At 34.4% G+C, this 23201-nt stretch overlaps 1 protein-coding gene across 6 annotated transcripts in view; it reads right to left on the bottom strand.

Annotated features, from left to right (window-relative positions):
- The window catches only part of rols (zinc-RING finger and ankyrin repeat domain-containing protein rolling pebbles), a 427700-nt gene that overhangs the window by 2943 nt on the left and 401556 nt on the right, over window positions 1-23201 (bottom strand). For 4 of the 6 annotated variants that reach the window (XM_085941854.1, XM_085941856.1, XM_085941858.1 and 1 more), the window contains 9 exons: window positions 16342-16488; window positions 9259-9461; window positions 6823-6979; window positions 6494-6604; window positions 4939-5282; window positions 2887-4330; window positions 1612-1826; window positions 714-1002; window positions 138-406 (listed from right to left, as the gene is read on the bottom strand). In XM_085941854.1, coding sequence (XP_085797980.1) covers window positions 138-406; window positions 714-1002; window positions 1612-1826; window positions 2887-4330; window positions 4939-5282; window positions 6494-6604; window positions 6823-6979; window positions 9259-9461; window positions 16342-16488 — 3179 coding nt within the window. The remainder of the gene's footprint in view (window positions 1-137; window positions 407-713; window positions 1003-1611; window positions 1827-2886; window positions 4331-4938; window positions 5283-6493; window positions 6605-6822; window positions 6980-9258; window positions 9462-16341; window positions 16489-23201) is intronic. The other 2 variants (XM_085941855.1, XM_085941860.1) reach the window with 1 other exon arrangement.

The following is a 23201-nucleotide window of genomic DNA, read 5'->3' as shown; positions in this document are numbered from 1 at the left end:
CAATAAATCTTTCCACCACTGGTAAATAAATGTATCTATTAATAATATGATTCATAATTCTCTTACTAGATGTCTCTACTGCTACGTGTCACATGATCCTTCAATACAATAACTTTATCCATTAAAATTTTACATACCTGTATATTCTTCTGCCCGATCGCCCTATCGAGTGGCCTCATCCCATGGATGTCCACCCATTCCATCTTGGCCCCCTTTTCGAGCAGGGTTTCCACAATATTGGGGTGACCGCCACAAGCCAGGCACAGAGGAGTTCGTCCCACAGAATCTGCCTGCGAAATAGATGCGCCGCGATCCAGAAGTGCGGCGACGCAGCCGAGCCTGCCTCGGAGACAGGCCCAGCCAAGGGCTGACACTCCTTCCGCGTCCGTAGCATTTACATCGGCACCTGGTGAAAAAAGAGAGAACTGATTAATATTTTCTTGAAAAATATGGACTTCACAGTCAGCAGTTGTTGCTAGATATTCTTTCAACTCTATTCAGTACTATGGAAAAGAGATAGGAACGGGGGACATCGTCGAGATTTTCTTCTTCTTCCATGTTATGTAATTATTACGGAAAAATCTAAATTTTGAAACTGATGGCCTCGATTAAAATAGGTTTTGATACAGCAAGGATGCCAAGGAGCTGGTGCTGGAGAATAAAGATTATGTATAGTTTCTATAAATAAACTCAATAAATTAATAAATAATTACCATGGTCCAGTAAAATATCCACAACATTAGGATGGCCTTCAGCCGCTGCGATGATCAGCGGATTCTTGTTGGGATTGGTAAACGTTCCTCCGGCCAGCAGCAGCCTCTCAACAATGACATTGTGCCCTCCCCGGGCCGCTAGACAAATGGGATCCATCCCTCTCTGATTGGAACTCCGGAGGTCGGCCCCTCGATTAATGAGGGAGTCCACCACCGCTAGACAGAAGCTTCCTGAGCCGCATGCTGCCGTGAGAGCTGTTTCTCCCGTTATCGAGCATATGGAATCCACCTGGAATATTTAAAGAAATTGTTATAAGTTATAATCATTCATAAATTATATAAAAATATAATGACACCTGTTAAAACTGTATAAAATAAATAAATTTAATTACAGCATTCTGTATTACCCAAATTACATGAGCAGATTTGTAACGTGACAACTCTTATTGAACATTTGGTCCGATCGACTTATGTCATTTTTAAATCTATTCATTGAGTCATGAGCAAAATCAAAACATTTTTATTTTAGCCTGATCCAACTCAATGATTGTGGTAACAGGTTGAATTTTAATTGGCAACTCTAAAAACGGATACGATAACTGACGGAAAACCCATCCTATCTCGTCTCTGTTTTGGATTCACTGGATAAACTGACAATTCGACTGAAACGGAGACTGATCGGACAGCAAAACTGATCATTTAAAATCACCTTAATAGATATGTCCGAGTGGTTCGAATAACTGAGATAATCATGAGTTTCAACTGGTAATCATGACTTTTTTATCTTCACTGTCTCACTACCACATTTTGGAGTTAATAAAACAATGATGTATTGTGCCCTTCACATGCAATTCACAAACAACGTAATTTAGGTAGGTTCTCAGTATGTTATACATACCTCCAAATCGGCAGTGTCGATCAGATACTCCACGATGTTGAGATGTCCAGCCTGTGCGGCGCCTACAAGAGCATGTTGGGCGCCCAGCACGTCGTTGTCCTGGTTTTTGGGACCCTCGCATCCCAGCAAGTAGGCTACAGTTGTCCCGTGACCTTTCCGCGCAGCGTGGAACAAAGCTGTCTGACCAGTTTGGTCGATGTCTCCCAGAGATGCACCTATTTGACAAAGAGTAATAGATTGTAATATAAAATTATCAAGGGATATTTAATAATTTATAACTTCACCTTTTTGAATGGTGAAGTTTTAAGATGTATGCATGGTGGTCATGGATTGTCTATATATGTACATAAGAGTGTACTACAAATAATGAAGAACTGAGGATTGAACGAAAAATAGTATCAATAGTGATCAACTAGAGTAAATAGACTTAAAAATTAAATATGAGATTGCAAATTCTACATAATTGTATACGACATTCTGTAAAGTGTAAATGATATCTTGTACTATCCATAATTACTATTCCAAGAAGAAATATCTATGTTTTATATATTTATTAATCTTAGAAGGAGGTCGTGTCAGGCCCTGCTCCAAACTCATTTTATAATATTATGTCAGTCATGTTGTACTTATTTGATCATAAACATTGCATTGATATTTAAGTATTGTTATCTCAGTAGAACAGTGACGAAAGGTGGAGGTAGGCTGTTAAGATTCGACATAAATAGTGGACACTAAACTTTGTCAGTCAAACGTATTTGTTTTCATTGCACAAAGTGATTAAGGCAACAATGTGTAGATAGTGTTTGTAGTTTTAAATCCAGTCTAATCTAAGCCAAAGTAGATGATAGTCAAAAAATATTGGTTTATCTATAAAATATCTAATATTATTCCATTATACCATAAATAAATTAAGATATTTTATATTAATTATGGTTTGGTTTAGGCAGGGCTTAAAATTTTTTCAAAAACTAACAAACATTATCTGTAATATGTATTCTTAATTCAACGAAAACAATTAATAAGTATGACTGAAAAAGTGCACTCTATTTTTGTCAGATAGCCCATAGCGAACCGAAACTATTATGGTATGGTTAGGCAGGGTTCAATTTAAATTTAAAAACTAACCAGCACCATCTATCTGTAAACTGTATTCTTAGTTCAATGAAAACAAATAATTATGACTGACAAAGTTTAGTGTGCACTTTTTACGTTGAATCTTAACAGCCTACCTCCATCCCTTGCCACTGCTGTAAAGTTATGAAGACAAATATTTACCTGAAGCTACAAGGCATCGAGCGACATCAGTGTGTCCCTTCTGACACGCGAGAATGAGGGCCGAACATCCTTGAGAGTTTTTCAAATGAACATTGGCTCCAAACTCCAGCAGCATTTGAACCATTGATAAAATCCCTTGATAAGCGTATATTCCCAGCAACGGGGAATTACCTAAGTAGTCAGTTATGAAATCAGGGGAACCCCCGGCAAGTAACATCAGCCTGGAAACTTTCACATTTGGATTGTAGATGTTTCTCAACGTTGAAATGGCTTGACTGACATTTGAAGCGCTCTCCGACACCCATTCGGCTTGTAAATCTCTTGAACAAGTTCCCACAGGTGCCGGGCCTAAGTTTCTATAAAGATGGGCCTTTAAAATATGATGCCCGAGTTCCAAAGTTTTTTCAGCATCTAAAGGTGATTGAACTCTTGATAGTCTGAACGCTATCGCAGAATGACCGGCTCTCAGATCACATAAGAACTTAGGACTTTCTCCGTCGTCTCTGCGTATAAGCCACTCTCTGAACGACGGGTGGAAGAACATGTATGTGTTGTCAATTCGCTTCACCAAGAAGTTTGACAGAGTAGAGAATCTTTGCAGGAATTCTTCCCACGGTAAAAACGTATTCACCAGAAGTGAATTTACAGAGTAGTATATCTCTACGAGGGTTAAAGGATACAATGCCGCAAGACATACGCTTAAAATATGAGTAACTTTTTCAAACGCTTGCAGAGTTTGGAATTTGAGATTTAATTGCAGTAAAAATATTTGCGCCAACGATACAGGCAGCACTTTGTAATTTGCCGATTTCACGACTAAATGACCTTTCTCTATTAAATCCAGTAGAAGTTTTACAAACAGAAACGATCCTTGAGCTAATTGCAGCATGTGATGAGAGAATTTTAATATTCTATCGTGTTTTCCGAGAACGGATTTAATATTTGTTTCTATCGACGGGTTCATCTGCATTCGTAAATTAATATACTCCAAAATATCTCGGTGAACATTATCAGAAGACTGATATTCGTCTAGGCTTAATTTAGTGTACGGAAGTTGTTTCGTTAGTTCTATAAACGGCGACCGAACAGTTGCGACGATTTTGAGCCAATCGGGCATTTCGCCAGTATGATTCGCTAAGAAAGAAGAAATTGTATCTCCATGGTCCGGCCGATGGTATTCCGCCTCGCATAGTCCGTCAACTAATATCACACTGTTGCTTTGATCTATGCTGTTGTTTCTCCGTAGGGTGATGAGGGGTTCGATTATTCCCCTCTTGAAGGCGAGATCAGGGTCGGCGATGCACTCCTTGATAGAGAGGCAGCCCAGCAAGTGAGGTTCTCCGAGTAGATACTCTCGGTAGGCTTGCAAGCGGGGTGATTGGCAAAGCTGTGCGGCGAGGGAGTGGACGAATTCGCCCACTAGACAGGTACTGTTGTTATCGGCCTATAAAAGTTAAAAAAAAATTATGTTAATGAACAATCATTTTATAATCAACTATTGATCCCTTTGCATAAGAATACTGATAGTGATTCTAATAATATGGTCAAATAACGATATAAGTTAATATTCTATGTATTGGTACACTCTAAATTAAATCAGACTGGTGGTAAGCTGTTGTAGTTTTTTGCTAGATAGTCCATTGTATAAAAAACTAGGCTTGTGACATGAATGGAAGGTGTTTTTATATCGGTTGGCAAATATATCTCGGAACACAATGCAGTGTGTGCTATGAATGAATTTACAATGCAAAATGACTTGCAGCTAATTTAATCATTCTTTTTTCCATCGGCACTACAATCGAATGTGGATCTTGGCCACCTTCCAAAGAGGTTTCTTAACAAAGCCCATGTTCTGGATCCAAATACATATTGACAAAAAAAGTGGCCCATGCCTATATAAGAGGACAATTTATTTACTACTCGTCCATCACTGGCAGGTATGCTTTATCATTTAATCATTAGCCTTAGTAACCATATTATTATCAGCTTCATTTTCATATACAAAGGCTCCATCTTAATAGAAAGTTTTTCTTCAAACATATTTGATCTCACCTGGCAAAAATGATAGGCAACAACTTGGGAAGCGAGACTAGCGAGAAGTTTCATGTTGACATCCATTGCCGGCACATCGGCGCAAATGTCTGACATCTCCCTGACATGGTCATAGATGGAATCTTTCTTCCTACCGAAGCAAGAGTACTCAACCAGTTGTAGAATGACGGCAGTCTTCCCGGTTCCTGGTTCACCGGAAATGATGATTCCCGGTGAAGAGGTGTTGAGGGTTTCCTCCATCTCCTGGAAGAGCCACTGTCTTCCGACGAAGAGCGGGTCTTGTTCGGGGATGGGCACTTCGAAGAACAGCGGACGAAGTGTCAACTGAGGTATAGGCGGGTAGACTGGAATAAAAAATAAAATAATTGCACAAATTTGTAATTTTAGAGTCAATGACATTTTAAGCCCTGATTAATGGACTAAACGCAAGTTTTCAAATCTAATAGTTACAACAGAAACCTAATTATTTCAAATTTAATAACTTTACTTGAATAGCGGCAAGCAGATTTAAACCAATAGAAACCATTCCATTCATCAGCCAGTACAATACAATTCACTGCTGGATGAATGCTACTCTTAAAATAACTCCATTCCTCTCAGTATTTTTTGCTGTACAGTATTTTGTCAATCCAATGAGTTTTAGGGTGACTCTGTAGCAATTTAGTGCTCTTCCGCCCTTGAAAATTACTGTATTATCTATTCGCCGAGTGACAATGCATAATTATATGACAATATAGGCATAATTCCTTTTTGTTGTACGGGGCAAAAGAAATATGAAGTTAAGCCCTAAACCCCCAGTCTATAATATAGTTTAATGTGTTGTATTGTTCATACTGTAGTTTACGTGCTAGAAGATATCAATATTTGGCCACGTATTTTTTTCGACTAATACGTGGTGTGAATGAGAACTCTGCCATTCTTGGTAATATTGACTTGTGTGTCCCTGATAACTATCTTAGAAATCAGGAGCATCAGTTGTTTGTTCTCCCGAGTAGCAGAACTAACCTGCCATTGGTGATGCCAATTGGGAGGGCAATAACTCTGTTCAACCAAATTGCTTCGGATGTTGATATATTCCATCTACGTGAGAATGAGTATAGGTGGACGTTATTTTATAAATTCTTAAAATAGGGTCTGCTTAACTCATCCGGTGTACTTCCTTGTACCTATATACTTCATATTTTTTGTATTTACACATTTATACTGTAGAATAACTTAATATTGCATAATTACAGTATTACATAATACTGTTTTAATAATATTTATTTGTTTCTAAATGTCATGTTGTGAACGTCTTAAACTTATAATTTGTAATGTTCACAATATGTAAAATAAATTGAAATTGAAATTAACTCATTTAGTGCTAACACCGCGACTGGCGCGTTTGGAGTAAATGGCCATTAGATATAATTGACATGTTATTTAAATGTGGTAATTAAAAGGTTAGCAGTGATTGTGTTGTCATTTACCACTCATCCCTCGTATTCTAATTCTAACTCCTAGTATCTACTGTTCATTCAAAAGTGACTTGAAGGCATTTGGTAATAATACTTACGTTTCTTTGCATCAATTGTAGGGGCGAGTCGAGTGCCGGTTCTTGCGGATCGTCTTGCAGAAGTTCGTCTATTTTTGAAAAATCCCAGCTCATCGATTTTATTTTGTGTTGCTAGAAAGAAAATAATATATTAATATAACACCCACATTAGAAAAATGGCAACTACTGATAATATCAATATCTATGGAAAAGTTTATAGTTCTTTTGAATTCTAGTACCCTCACAACTAGTTTAATAGTATTACTTTTTGAATTGGATACTCCAGACAATGGAAACCATAAATAAAGTATGTTTAATGAAAACTAAACGTTACAAATATGACTACTCACTTGTGACCGAATGTCTCCGACTGACAGGACTTGATGAGCAATTGCTATTCCCTGACATAGACATGGACATTAGGGATCCTATCGAGTCGGAAGTCTGCTCTTTGCTTCGGGTCATGACACTCACATCAGCCTCTGACGATCCGGTAAGTGTGGAAACCTTAAATTGAGAAGAAACAATGAATATTAAAAATTCCCACAGTTGTAATACATTGTCAAGGAGTTTTACATAACGATCACTTGAATTTGGATTTTGGAAGGAGAATTTGGTTCTAATTATTATTCTTCTTCTTCCACCCTGTCACGTCCCAATATTAGGGCATAGGGCAAGCACAAGTTGGCGCCACTTCCCTCAGTCCATCGCCAACTCCTGCGCCTCCCGCCATGTCAGACCTGTAGCACGTAGGTCGCTTTTGTAGCATCGCTGCAGGGTGAGGGAGGGCCGGCCACGGCGACGAAACCACCGAAGGCTGTTGTGTCTGCTCACGAACTCGGGTGTTTGTAACGCGGTCGTACCAATGTACCCCTAAGATTCGGCGGAGACATCGATTCTCAAAGCTCAAAAGCCGAGACTCTTGAAGCTTAGTAAGATGCCATGTCTCACAGCCAATAATAATCTGGGAGTATTTTGTTGAACAATCAATGCAAAAAAAAAAGTATAAATACTTTTGGCTCAAGATACACATAACCACTACAGTGGCGAAGGGTGGAGGTAGGCTGTTAAGATCCGATATTAATAGTGGACACAGTGTTGCCATATTTTTCTATGCTGATTATGGTACAAAGGCGTACAAATTATAGTATTTCTGATAAAAATATAGCACAGGAACATTTTTCGTCTTGAATCCCTTAAAATTATAGTATTTTGGCATATTTGGCGTAAAAATATAGTATTTAGTATATATTAATCATAGTACGGTTGTCAACACTGAGTGGACACTAAACATGACGTGTTGACAAATGATTAAAATAGTGGAAAAGCCACGGATATCATATAAAACTAAAAATTTTACAATTTATATGATCATTACTTATAGATAATATCATGGCCCTTACATCCTAAAGCAGGCCCCCAGGCCATGATGTTTAGTCGGCCCCCCAACATATCGCTAAGGTTAAGGGCAGTGTAATGTTCTACAATAGTGTTCCCCAACTGGTATTCCGTGTATTTTTCGAGATTTTTAGTATTTTTGAATAAATCCACATGAATTGTCAGCACTCGATATGATATTATGAACCACTGATCGCCACCCCCTTGTGTGATAGCCAAATAACATAATATGACCCTTTGCCATATTGGATAAATAGTCATTTTTATTAGTCAGGAAACACCAAAAATAATTATAATATAAAATACTTCTTGTGAAATAGTCCGCAGGCGACTTTTTTACTATTAGAATGAACTTGTGGGTGTTCTTCCCACTTAAGTGGTCGACGCGCCACGCCGGGCCCCCAGGCTAGAGCCCTGTCAGCCCCCTTTGTGGGGGGCCATGGATAATATTAATTCATATGACGAGAAAAATTTACAAAGCATCAAAATCACACAGATAATATCTTTCCCGCCAAGTTTATAGATTTGCCAGCCCTAAGCTTACTCGATTTTTTTAATTTTTCAATTTTCCAAGGAGTCATCTTTACAGCGTCAGAGCGGAATGCAGAAACATTTGTCATAACTAAAATTTCCTTAGCAGAAAACACTATGCAGAAACACTGTCTTTCTATTGAAAATAATACCATATTTAAAAATTCTCGTTAGGTAAATTAGGAAAATTATTATATAATTGTTAAACGATGACAAAAATATGACAACTGCATTTTATAAATGCAATAACTATAAATACATATTAATATTTAATTATAATACTCTTATGTTTCCGTTATAAGTCATTATACGTGATTCCACAGGCATCACAAGATTTTTTTTAACATGGTAACACTAGCGTCAATTGTCATTCTTCATCTGGTATTTTGTATTTCTGCGGGCTGGCGTATAAAAATAAAATAATATTCTGCAAGTACATGCCAAACGAATTAACACTATCAATATCCATATTGAGATACATTGTTAAATGAATTTGAGTGTATGGACTGTGTTATAGACATGCGAATTTATTTTGACAGCAGCTGTCAGTGGTAAATGGTAATACAGAAGGGGGCGTGTTCATAACAAAAGTAGTCTATGGTTAAGGATTCCTTAACTCTATACTCAGGATTGTCTTTAGTTAAGTCATGCTTTTCGGCGACTTATCCTTAGGAACGAAATCATAGATCGTGCATTCCGCTCTCAATACTTAAAAAAAATATGAGCATAAATTATTTTAAATACATCGAATGTGTCACATCATTGGTGCTAAAGACTCGTGTTTCATTACACTGATTAAAAGAGATTACGGAATTTTTCTTTATAATATATTTACAAATAGTTGACTCTGTTCTTACCGGACTGGTGTTATTGGAGGCCAGGGTATGGGTGTCGAGGCTGGCCAAAGACGTGCAGCTGTCCCTCGCGATGGACTTGTGCTTCTGCCTCTTGCTCCTGGCGCTGTCTCCCATGAAGAGTCCAAGCCGCATGTACAGTTCATTCTGGTTGCCCTTTCTGTTCTCGCTTAGTCCAATAGGCTTTATTGTACCACCCTCGTCATCTGGAAAAGAAATATATATTATAACAAAATTAAGAGAAATTTAAGATATATTCAGGCGAATAATGCATATTTATAATATTATTATGTATTGGAAATGTTGTGTTAGAAGGAAATCACATCAAACATTCAAAATATTTTTTAGTACATGAATAAGCCATTGCAATAATATCTGAATAAAAGCTGCTATGTATGCAAAGTATAAATAAAAAGATAGATTTAGCTACAGTAAGTTGTTTTATAAAGATTTGTTCTGCGAAACGCAGCGAAAGTCTGATATAAAGTATTTGGTAAGTAAGTATTATTATATGCTTTAACTTGCTGTAACTCTGCTATATAAATTTTATAAAGTAAAGTTACTTCCCTACTTTATAAATCACCATTACTGTGGAACCGATGGGCGGTTATTTTTTTTTTACTATTAACATAGATACAAAAGTGGGCGGTAGGTATAAAAGGTTGACTACCCCTGATTTACATTAACCAAAAAGGTATAATTTTATTGGCAAAGGTAACCTGTCTATACCTGTAGTGAAGTGCGTTCAAACAATAGTGGGATGCCTCCACTATTATAGATTTGGCGCGGAGTGGGTTGGCATCCCACCTGCAATTTCCTTGTTTATAAACATGTGAATTTTGTCACTAAATATTTGATTTCATTTTTATAGCACGCCATGAAACAAATTATCAATGTGGGCCGAGTATCCAATGCAACGAGAGAGTATTTTAATTTTTAAATGTCTATGAATGAATACTGCGTGGGAATTGATGTAAGAGATACCTCCGCATTGTCAATACAAAATGTTTGACCACTCGGCCATATGTTCATGTTGCCTACTTGAATAATCACATTATACACATTATAAACAAACGAAAAAAAATGTAAACAAACACAACTAATAATAAAACACTCAATAAATTAGACAAAGACTAATGTACACCAAAAAATACACCATTAGGCGAGGTTGGTTTTTACTATTATTTTATATTTGAGTAGCCAACTGCTAATGGGTGCAGTTTGTTAATTTTGTATCATTCAATTTCACTAAAAGTTTGAGTGGGTATAACAGGACCCAGTGTGATTCATATTTCATTCGAAGAGAGTCCACAGAGCGAGTAGCACGTCATTTTAAATGAAATTTACAACAAAATCCCTGGTCATCGAAGATTTTATTTTAAAAACTTAATAATAATAATTGTCGCTAGAGCAATTCTTTGCAATGATTTATTAGGTGCCGTGAACGCTCTTGCCAGCCGGCGTAATGTAAAACAATGTGAAAAATAATAACAGTATATGGGGTGCCTATACGATAATATTTATTTTTAGGCGTTATAAATTATTTCGTGCATTGGCTTTACTCAACCAACAAAATACAATAATGGTACCTACCTATTGTTTCACTAGTACATATTATATTATAAAAGTAATTGCGTTACTAGTTTGTAAAAGTGTCTCTAAACTCGGGTACATCACTAGATATATTGTACGTTTTTTTTTAAATATGCATTAGAATTAAACAATACTTAGCTATTTTTTTTTTAAATAATTATGTAGGTCTTACACATTAAAAATAAAAACTATTCATTAATTATGTTTTTTGGATAGCACATGAAATAAAAATGTAGGTAGATAATGTGTTTCAAAATCCTTTGTATGTTTAGTTCTCGTACAATTTCAGGTTAAAAAGTTATTAATCTATTTCTAAGTTTCTAAACTACTAAACTAAACTCTAAGTTTAAAAACGTCACAATATCCACCATATTGGTTGTAATACTTCCCACCAAAAAGCTGATTAACATATTGAATTTAGTAACATTTAGTAACAAGTATATTAAAAGAAATTATTTTTTGGTCACCCCATACTCACTAAGCTGAAGTGAGTTTGTTTGTTTTAAATTTAATTTATTGACCATTACTTTTGACCCACGTATCGGCGGCGACTTTTTAATATTACTAGTAGACCAGCTATATCGGACCACATATAAAAATATCATATTTTCAATGCTCAAGGGCATTTCTGTAGAGCGTCCCCTTAACTGTAAGTTAAACGTAGTCGATCGTTAAAGAAAATACTCTCTTCTTCTAGCAACATACTACGAAATCTCAGAAACATACTTTAGGGATAATCTTGAAAAAAATACTTTGGAGGTTGTTTTATATATGTTTAGGACTATGAAAGTTATACATGTCAAGAAAAATACTTCGGCTTCTAAAAATCAAATATATTCAGTCTTAAATAAAAATATTAATAAATATTATTGGTTTTTAAATTCTAATGGACTTAAATTTTGTACTATTCCATTTGAGTCATTTTTTGCGACCCGGGTTTCGCCTTTCGGCATCTTCAGGCACTATGTGCACTCACCAAAAGGTAAATACACACTGACAACGAATACAATTCATTCAAAGTTGTATAACAAATTAATACAATAAAGTAGGTAAAAACTTTATCACCTACCTATTAAGTCAAGGATCACAATACAAATATAACCAATAAATTATAAATAGTTGAAGTGTTTGTAGAAAACCCCTATCACCAATAATACAATGAATAGGTGTATACTTCGTCAAGACCCTAATAATAGATCATGAAATACCTCATTCAAAAGGTATGAAATACCTCATTCAAAAGGTATAATATCGTCAATACTAGCTGCATGTAAGAATATTTTGTAACCTTTAAAAGACTAATAGGTATTATTGATATACCTCATTAGTTAATTTCATTAAATTCATAGAATTTAAATTCAAATCCCAACAAGTACATTGTGTTTATTTAATTATTCTTTATTTCTTAAGATTATCGATCAAACATTAAAACCAAAGGATCGTGTCCTAGGTGATCACTAAATACTGAATAGACAGGTACCTACTTAGCGGTCAGAATAACAAACATACATGACATAGATTACATTGTAAATTATGCATTTAATACAGGCTATGTCGATATTATGTTTCACTCAAGCGAATTCCAGTCACGAATATAATATTATTAATTCCAAGGCAAAAATGCAACATAGCAAAACAAGTTAGTAGGAAAACAAACGTGTAAAAGAAATAATAAGTTATTAATAAAAATAATATGCAGACAATCTTATCCTCAGCTGGAATCAATAATATTAATTTAATTGCATGGACAGGGACGGATTTATCGGTAGGTTCTCCGAGTGCACGTAGAATTAGGGACCTGCGCTGAAAAGGAGCCCCCATCAGAAAATGTTGGGCAAAAATAGTTCTGTCGTAAATATTTAATTTTCCTTAAATCACTTTAGAAGAGCAATCATCAAAAAGGCTCACGTAATTCAACTAATTAAACTAAATTAATTAACTAAAATAAAAAGCAAATATAGCAGCTTTATTACCCCCCCTACCCCATAGACATCCCCATATGAAAAAGAAGAAGAAAATATTTATGGATAGAAGGATATCAAATTACAAAAGAATGTACCATAAGGTAGCATAATTTATTTTTAATTAATTACATTTCAAAATATGTTTTAAGTACCTACAATATAATTAATTATAGCAATACCCTTGCTTTTCTTATAGGGTGGTTCTGTTATTAAATGGAGATATCGCCATTTGCCTCAATACAATAATAAACTAACGTTATAGCGCCTTATATCTATTTACTGGCAGTGTGTATTTTAAACTATCGTGACAATAACTGTTTACACGTAAAAGCGCTGACTGTCTCTCCAATTTCATTCTTCAAGAGTAAGCGAGACGCGATGTTGTCATTTTATGGTACTATTTGACAGGTCGTAAAAATCGGTTTATGTCAAAATGCGGTTTAGTTCGTTTTTTGCCGGTAGGTTCGCCACTATCGTTCTACCGCGCAAGGTAGGCACAGGAATGTTTAAAATGAATAAAAGTGGAAAACAAATTTGAAAGGAAAACTAAAAAAAAGATTGCGGCTTTCATCCTGGATTTTTTTTGGAGAGAAAACTGCCCGAATGGAAATAATCTCAAGTGTGTAAAGTTTATAAGTAAGTACTAACTTGTGCAATAGTATACAATATATAAAAGGAGATGCAATATAATAATAAATTATTATAAAAACAAATATGGTAGATGTGTAAAAGGTGTTTTAACAAAAACAAAAACAACTCAAAATAGTTAGTGCATTATTGTGTATTGTTTGTGTAAAAAAAAACACATTAGTGTCTAAAGCTAAACAGTACTAAGTAATGCACATTTACACAAAAAGGAATGCTTGCTACTGGCACTATAGCAAAGTGTCTCGGTTCTATTAAATTTGATCACCGATGCAAGTGCACTTAGCAAGTTTCCAACAGGTGTTCATTCCGGGCAAAGGTAGGGGGCAGTTAGACAGCGGTCTGCAGCTAAAAACTGAATGAAAGACAACAAACGAGACGGAAAAGCGTGTAGAATAATGTCCATGCACCTAACTGTTTTCTATCAAATAAATGGGGTCACTCGTGTATACAAAAGCTCAAGAGAAATATTCAATAAAATAGTAATGTTTCAATCCGACGACAGTTTATTACCAACTAGGTTAAGGGGTACAATTATATTATCATAAATATGGACCTGGTATTTATCAAGCAGAGCTTTCTAACCGGTGTCCCGAAAGATGTGAGCAATAGCTTTTATCTAAGCTTATTTTTTATATAAAAAAATGAGTTAACAAAAGCTCTCCCCAATATTTACTCGGTGTTTTAATTACAATACTAGCGATGAACTATCAGCACTAGCGTGGTATTATTTGGGCAAGATTCAGTAGAAGGATTTTCTCCTATTATTAATTTGACAAAACCAACGCTCAAAAGTTCAGTTACATTCGTTTGTAGATTTTAAGAATGATCGAAGTGTATTTAACTCAAACATAGTAATTATTTGTCTGAATTCTGGTCAACCCCATGCCCACTATAGTCAAACCGTAACACGAAACTGTAAACGTCGATCGTAGTGCAAGTTAATACTCATACTTCGAATGCAATATTGTAAATGATTGGTGCGTATTTAAATAAAGGGTAATAAATTGAACCCTCCATACCAACGCCAACTCGTCCCGTACCCAATCGACTTTAATCGAACGTATTACGAGGCATACATTTGGATGTGAAGCATCAGCAGTTTTTTACGCCTGTTAAAATCACAGGAGCAAGTACACAAGACTGAAGTAACCACGCAATCGAGTGTGGTTTGACTGATTTTACAGATTGGTTCATGGCGAACAGGTGACCGCATTGCATTCGAAGATAATCAATAACTAGCACTACCATCATAATTCGCAATTCAGTACCATAGCCTGTAGTAGACTGAGCACGGTTAATCAAGAATTTTAAAAATATCACATTTAAAAGAATACAATTAGAAGAAGCATCGACCCATACAACAAAATGTATGTTTTCTTAGAAGCATAAGTTCAATCTCATATATTTTACTCTTCGGTGTTTGCGAATATGTTGTGATCTGAACAGTGTAATATAAAAAGCTTATTCGTTTTTAACACTACATCATGCCACGAAGCCCATTTATAGTACCTAGTGTAGTATTAGTAGTGAATCAATCACAGAAATACCCGGCGTTTATAAAATCACAAAGTTGAATAATTCTAATTTCGGAACTCACCAGGTATCAAACCCGGAGCCCTCGGTATTAGAAACCAGTACTGTAACTATTAGATTACGAGAGTCACTTGGACTGTTAAGTGTATTTATGTCGGTAGGTATTTACAAAAAAAATCTCAGAAAACATTGAATTCGCATGTGTCTACTAAAAAAGTTTCTAACGAACTCGTTAGTGAAGCCGCTAGAAAATGTTTTATTGCCCTCTCAATAAGCAGGTAAACACAATTATTCTCTTCAAACGCGATGTGAGTAGATATTCTAACAACTTAATAACTATTTGCATGTGCCATTGCATTGATATCGGGGAAGGAAAAACATTATTCCTAACATCCTAGCAAGAGTGTGTGAAAAATCGGTAGCGTATTAAGAATGGTTTTCTCAGTAACTACTTAATAAAAATTATATTGCACACCCCTGCGATTTATGCCATGGATATAACAAGCCATAAGCAAACACACTGTTATTCAAATTGCATCTTTGTGCAAAATAGCATTATTTTCAATATTTATCGTAAATTTTTTTTTGGCTTGATAAGTAAGCTACGTTAAATTATACACAATATATTATAGTGGATTTTCACTGTCCTAAATTATTTTATAATGACTATATCTCTCGTAATCATTATATTTGAACTTCGTACACATTACAAAACTTTGGATTTCGTGTTGCCTTCCAATTGACGGCAGGAAGCTCTGATAATAATATGTGATTTCATTTTAAGGGTTGAGCGGTAGGTAGATGATAATAAACGATTTTACAAGGTTGGGTTTTCGACAAACATACTTATTATTTTTTTTATATTAAAGTCAATTACAGATTGGAGGCTATGAGGATGGTTGAATATTCCCCCTAGCCCCCAAAAAACAAAAATGGCGTTTTTTGTTTTTTGAGTTTTTTGAAAAAAAAGTTTTCTCGGGAAAACCGTCAGTCTTCGATTGGCAAAGCATCACTGTTGATAGTTTGTTGAACCTCGATTATCTCAAAACCAAGCGTTTTTTTTTAATTGTTTTTTTTTTTTACAATCAACCACATATTATGTGTCGTTGGTTATCGTGATAATTTAAAACAGATACGTGTCATGGTAATAATTAATTTTAATTATGTGTGCCATTTGTACATAATTATGTTATACTTTTATTGAGTAATATGCTCGTCAAACTCGTTATTGTTGTCTTTCATTCAAACGAAAAAAATAAAATAAAACAAAAACACAAAAAACAAAGAAAACACATCCAAAGGGCAGGCAAAAAGTTCACTCTTAAAAGGGCATAAAATATCCCCGTGCCTGCGAGTTGGTTGAGTCCCCTGGAAACGGAAGTATTAGCCGACCAGAGCGATCTGATCTTGTTAAAGACGAAGCTGCCCCAAGTTCCGGACGATCTTCCGCCCTGAGACACTTCCATCGGCTGGGGGAGGGCCTCGACTGATCGACCTACGAAATTGGCGACATTCTAGTATACCAATAATAATAAGTACACAACCATAAAATAACGCTAGGATAATATTAAATACTTCACAGTAGATATATAATAATTAAAGCTACAATTTTATTAAGTATATCTGTATAGTTTTCTTTTAACATACATACATAATTAAATATTCTTTATTGTCCATTCATATCAATCGTTTCACGTATAAAAGCAATCATTCTATAATTCGATTCCATAACAACTTCATAAAGCCGCGTACTGACAGAGACAAAGTTAACAAACGCATTTAATATATTATATTCATTAAAATTATCATAATTTATTTTAATGTGACTGTTTTACTAACAATAACTTCATTAATATTACTTTTTATCCGTGATTTAATTGACAAGTCGACATAGCAAGATACCGGTGCTGTGATGTTGTCAACTTGTGTGTGAACAGTCTTTAATAGTACACAATATTTTATTTGGGAAATACCACATACAACACTTTTATTTGTAAAAGTAAATATTAAAATTAAATTCTTGTAAATTTGATAATAAAATAATAGTCGATTTATTTTATTGATAGACAATGAATTGTACAGATTAGTTTTTGAGTCAATAACGATTTTGTTTTTCACAATAATCATACAATAGTCCATAAATGAAGTAAAAGTCGTAGTATGTAGGGATTCCAATCCCGGGATCCCGAGCTATTTTCGATACCTATGAATCCCGGGATTGATAAACATAATCCCGGGATTTCAGGATTGATTTTTTTATCAATTTTTATGGAAAATAAAATAAAAGCGAAAATAAAACAGAAAAAATACTTTAAAAAAAAATAACTACATTAGAAATAAACTGAGTTTGAATGAAGTTTGATTTATACCCATGTGTAGGTTGCCGATTCATTTTATTTTTTCACATGAATTATTAAAAATGAGAAAGATTGGAAAAAAACAATGCTTCGCACTTTTAACAAAGTAATTCTACCATGATACTCGTATCATACGTTTTACGGCAGTTTCATATTTGGCTGACACATTAGATTTATGATGCGGAAAGGCCATAAGTACGCCATGATTATTTGCTTTACTATTTTAAATCTCGCTAATCCATTCATTATGTCTTTACTATCAGAAACAGCAATCTCATATTAAATTCATATTATTATTTATATTACAATATTATTTATTCCATTAAACTTGTGTATTTCCAAGATTGAACGTATACAATATTAAAAATAAATGTCTTAAGGGGGGACATGCTCGTCGAAGGTCAAAATTGAGTTTTTATTGTATATTCAAACCATGATCCTGGACACTCCTTAAACGTTGTAGATGATCTATTTATATAATTTTGAAGCCTTATTATCTTTTATAGTTATTTTAAACATTTGATGACTGCATGAAGTATTTTTGTTACATAAAATAGTATTCTTTTAAACCTCTCGCTCTAATGTTTTAGAATATAGTCATATTTCGGTACATAACTGTGCAGTGGTGTTAAGATTTTTTACATTTATTAATTTTTAAAAGCATTTATAAAACCATTAGCATAATTTATTACGAGATAATTTTTGTAAAATATTCACGATAAAAAATTATATTGATAATCTCTGTGATCCCAAATTTGACAAGAATTAGGCATTTTATTATTCAAAAAATTGGCAAGATTAACACATTTCAAGATGATTCTAAAGATATTTATTATAAGCTATGTCTTTGACCATTCAAGTGTGATAAACATCTTATGAATAATGATTGCTTTATAATAATTATTGACCTAAGAATAAGGTAGTGTTTTTTTGAAATACGCCATTTCTTTTGTCATTCCCCAGTGGTTAAGCTACAACATACGGCCGTAGCGATAAATTGACAAACTATAATTAAAGTAGGAAGTAAAATGATATTGACGCGCGTGTTTGAACATGTACCGTTTAAAAAAAAATAAAAAAAAAATCGGTTAAGTACATGTTCAAACACGCGCGTTAACATAATTTTACTCCCTACTTTAATTATAGTTTGTCATTTTATGGCTACGGCCGTATGTTGTAGCTTAACCACTAGGGAATGACAAAAGAAATGGCGTATTTCAAAAAAACACTACCTTATTCTTAGGTCAATAATTATTATAAAGCAATCATTATTCATAAGATTTTTATCACACTTGAATGGTCAAAGACATAGCTTATAATAAATATCTTTAGATTCATCTTCAAATGTGTTAATCTTGCCGATTTTTTGAATAATAAAATGCCTAATTCTTGTCAAATTTGGGATCACAGAGATTATCAATATAATTTTTTATCGTGAATATTTTACAAAAATTATCTCGTAATAAATTATACTAATGGTTTTATAAATGCGTTTAAAAATTAATAAATGTAAAAAATCTTAACACCACTGCACAGTTCTGTACCGAAATATGACTATATTCTAAAACATTAGAGCGAGAGGTTTAAAAGAATACTATTTTATGTAACAAAAATACTTCATGCAGTCATCAAATGTTTAAAATAACTATAAAGGATAATAAGGCTTCAAAATTATATAAATAGATCATCTACAACGTTTAAGGAGTGTCCAGGATCATGGTTTGAAAATACAATAAAAACTCAATTTTGACCTTCGACGAGCATGTCCCCCCTTAAATAGTTTAAATTATACTAGATTTATTTTTGACCGATTTTATCAATGTTATTTGTAAATATAAAATTTTTATATTAACAATGGAAAAAAATGCCAATCCCGGGACCAGTCCCGGGATCCCGGGATTGTCAAATTGTAATCCCGAAATCCCGGGATCAGATTTTTGGCTCGGGATTGGATTCCCTAGTAGTATGTAGTCAGTCTACATAATATTATTAATTTCTTCTATGGCTATAAATTCAACCCTACTAAGAACTCTCTGAAAGAGTAGTAAATGAATCGTATTAATTCTTCTACTTGAATATTTTTGAAACTATTTGGTGTAGATAATTTTTTTCTCTCAATTAAAAATGCAAAAAATAAGTGTCCATTTTTTAAGATTCTACAATATGAACTTACGTCAGACAAAAATTAAAGTCAGGCTGATATAAATCTTACAATAGAATACAGAATACACACACGGGCAAAACTAAAACAAATGAACCCTTAAATGTAGATACCTACATGTATCTACTTTGCAATTCATTCCTATAATTAAGTTACGATAAATTGTCTGGAAAAGACTTACTCATGACAATTATCGTTCATTTAATAGTCTGAATACATGTACAATATTATTAAAATTAACACAGTGAGTGTGAAATACATAAGATAATAATTTACCCTTCGTTTTCTTTGCGTAATAATAATTATCAATTTACACTGTCAAGCTTTCGTTTTCAAAAAGCACGGAGAGTAATAAAAGAGAATGCTGGTTACATGCAGTTACCACAATCTTATACGAATCTCTTATAAACCATTCGCTGCGAATTACAAGGTTTAAGTTTAAATAAATCTAAAAAAATTAAGTTACTTGAAATTATTTTAAAACATTCATGAATACTAATTTAATATTTTCGTACGGTCACATTGATAGATGCAATAGATCCAGAGTTTTACATAACGTTTGTGAAAGAATCACGGTAAGCACTCCAGTAGGAGATATGCGTGCGTCAAAAGGGTCAAGACAGGCTGAGTGTGACCCACAGCTCGGGATAGAAATGTCTGTAGCCTCGATTTGAATAATCTAAATACAAGAAATTAAAATTTCCTTTTCCATCAACAGAACAATGTTTACTAGAAATCGAATAGTCTGCAGATACCAAAAACCTGTCTACTACTGTCGTCATGACTACGTTAGATATTATTTGCCCTATTATTGGGTGACAAGAAGTATCCATCTGGGTGGAAGGACGATGAATTGTATATAAGTATTGGAGTAACCATAACACGCGATGATCTGTCTGCTTTCTGTGTTTAGTTAATTCTAAACCGTTGACGTGGTATTAATTACCACCCACGACACGCAGACGTGAGGTCAAGACGTGAATTAGAGAACTTTATATATCGCACAGACAGAATAGAAGAAGAAATTGGTTTCCAATAAACTTCATAATTCGATGAAGGCGATCTATTGCAAAAGTTCACGGTTTAAAATTAATCGCCTATTTCTCCTACTGTTTGCTACTGAACAATAGAGTAAACGTACGAGTTTTTGACAGCTAGGAATGATAGTAAAATATTCTGTAATGTCGTTGTATGCTCTTGAAATAATGTGTTATTTTTAGTAAACTTATAATAATCTATTGACAAGTAAAAATTACTCCTACCATCGTTCAAATTGACCATGTTAGTGATGTGGATTTGTCAAAAACAACCATAATAATATCCAATGTGATAATTTATCATAGCTTAGTTAAAGCAGTGTTTTATTAAAGATTCTGGTTTTATTACAAACTATTTTAGGCGATTTAATTTATTTACTTGTGAAATTATTTTTAATTAAGTGAAAACTATTTACTAAACGTTTGAATATACCTACTCATAATTTTGAATAATGCAAAGTGAGACTAATTCCCACCCTTAAATCAATATGTTTTTAGAAAATATATAAAGGTACCTAATATTAAATTTAATTAACTTGTGTTAAAGACATGGCGTTTACAATTAATATACGTTTTATAAACATACAGTGAGTGAAGAAGTTTAGCAATAGAAGACCATAAGCGACTGTGTTGTATTGCACTCTCAATAATAATTGTCTTCACTTATGTCAGGCATCAAAGCAGAACTTCCATATCACTAATTTCTAAGATAAATTCACTAAAACATTTTTAAAGAATCCTAAAACCAATTGTGTATCTATTCACCATACCAGCGGATTAAACTTTCATTGTATTTAATGTTAACTCTACCAGAAGCATTGAAACGGTTAACAAACTGTTCTGTCGTCTGTAATTAGGTTAAATGCAACGAATATGTATGGGTGTGCGAAGTTAGCAGTAGGTAAGGTAATCGACGCCATTTGTAACTTATTTCGCTTATGCAATATCCAACGATAATTAAATTAAACTCTGCTATATTGCATTAAAAGTTCTAACGTAAATGAGTAAAATGGACGAATCAACGAATAACGACATCACATAATATACCTAATATAAGATGTATTTATTTGCTAATTTGTAGCATTTGTTTATCTTCTTCTTTTTATGGCATATTCGTTATCTGACATCGGCGATGAGTTCGGCAATTCTTTCTCTATCCATATCTGAGGTTCTTGAGCCAAGAGGTTCTTCTTCTTCCAGAACCTCACTTACCGGAGATATTCCCTTCAATCATAAGAAGCAGAAGTTAATATCTCTCGGGATGCCGCATGATATGGCATTCCAACTTTCTCGTTTTTATTTCTCTGGTTATTTCTTTGGTCTTTACGAGGACATTACCTCGACATTTATACTTAATAATACCTATATATATATATATATATATATATATATATATATATTTATGACCATGTCCGATCCTAAGATCATATCGTCTCTGTTCTGGCAGAAGACACTAATTCGAAAAAATTACATATTGAGTTAGTTATACCAAAATGTTCCTTATTTCAAACTTTGCCGTCTGGAAACCTTCTTAATAAATAAACAGTCTTTATTTTAAAGTCATCCTTTTTACGATTACTTAATAAACTCATATGATAGACCATTCCAAACATTTTAACAACTTCAAAGTCAAATTACTCAAAACTAGTATTCTCCAGTTAGTGTGTTCTGCCAGAACAGAGACGATATATGAGCCTCCACAGAGTAAAGGTTTGTATTACTTAACATATTTTTGTTTTTACGAGACATGGCCCCCACATCATGTAGTGGCCCCCTATATATCGCTGTGTTGCTCTACAGTAGCGTTTGCCATATTCTACACATGAATTATCATTTAAATAAATCAATCATCATACCACAAACAAATTGCATCACACAACTATATATTTTTTAATGTTCAAAAACCTAAAATGAAATTGCGCCGCAGGCGACTTTTTTAACATTATAGCAAATGCGATCTGCGCATATCGCATTTAGTTAGTCAACCCGCTATGTCAGGCCCTCCCTATGTCCGTGCCTCCATGCTAGAGCCCTGTCAGCCCCATCCCCTGTGAAGGCCATGGTCATACATAAATAATTGATAGAAAATGATTAAGTTTAATATAAGAAATTGTGAGGAAATCAGAAAGACTATAAGGCATAAAGCCCATTGACGCAGCGAGTGCGGCGCTCGCGCAAAATTTCTACAAGTGGCGCCGTAAATCATCAAAAATACAACGTAATCAAATACGCCAGCGCCCACTGGACTTAACGATGCCTTGCGCGCCGCCTGCCGCATGAGTCACCGTTTTTCGCTTCTCGGCGATACGATTTAATGAAAATACAAAGAAGTCCATTCATTGAACACGGCTACTTGAGGCGTCGTCGATCAACGGGCCAAAAGCAATTATTTAATAACAGAGAACCCATTGTTTTATTTTATTCCGTGTCATTATATTTCGCTGGTTGAATAATGTCGTCGTAAATATTTATTACAAGCCCCGAAATAATATAATATTTTTATTGCTTTGTTATGAGAGACGCTGTAAAAATAATTGTTTTGTGCTGCTTGGGCCGCTTATTACATAGGTGAAGGGTAATGCGCGGCGAGAGACGTGTGATTATGGTTATGAATACGCCGACTTCGCCCGCTCGACGCGTTCTGTGGGCACCA

The sequence above is a fragment of the Rhyacophila brunnea genome, unplaced genomic scaffold (assembly GCF_057557595.1).
Source record: "Rhyacophila brunnea isolate RB1 unplaced genomic scaffold, BYU_Rbru_1.0 scaffold_14, whole genome shotgun sequence".
Taxonomy (NCBI): domain Eukaryota; kingdom Metazoa; phylum Arthropoda; class Insecta; order Trichoptera; family Rhyacophilidae; genus Rhyacophila; species Rhyacophila brunnea.
This window is presented reverse-complemented; position numbering and strand designations above follow the sequence as displayed.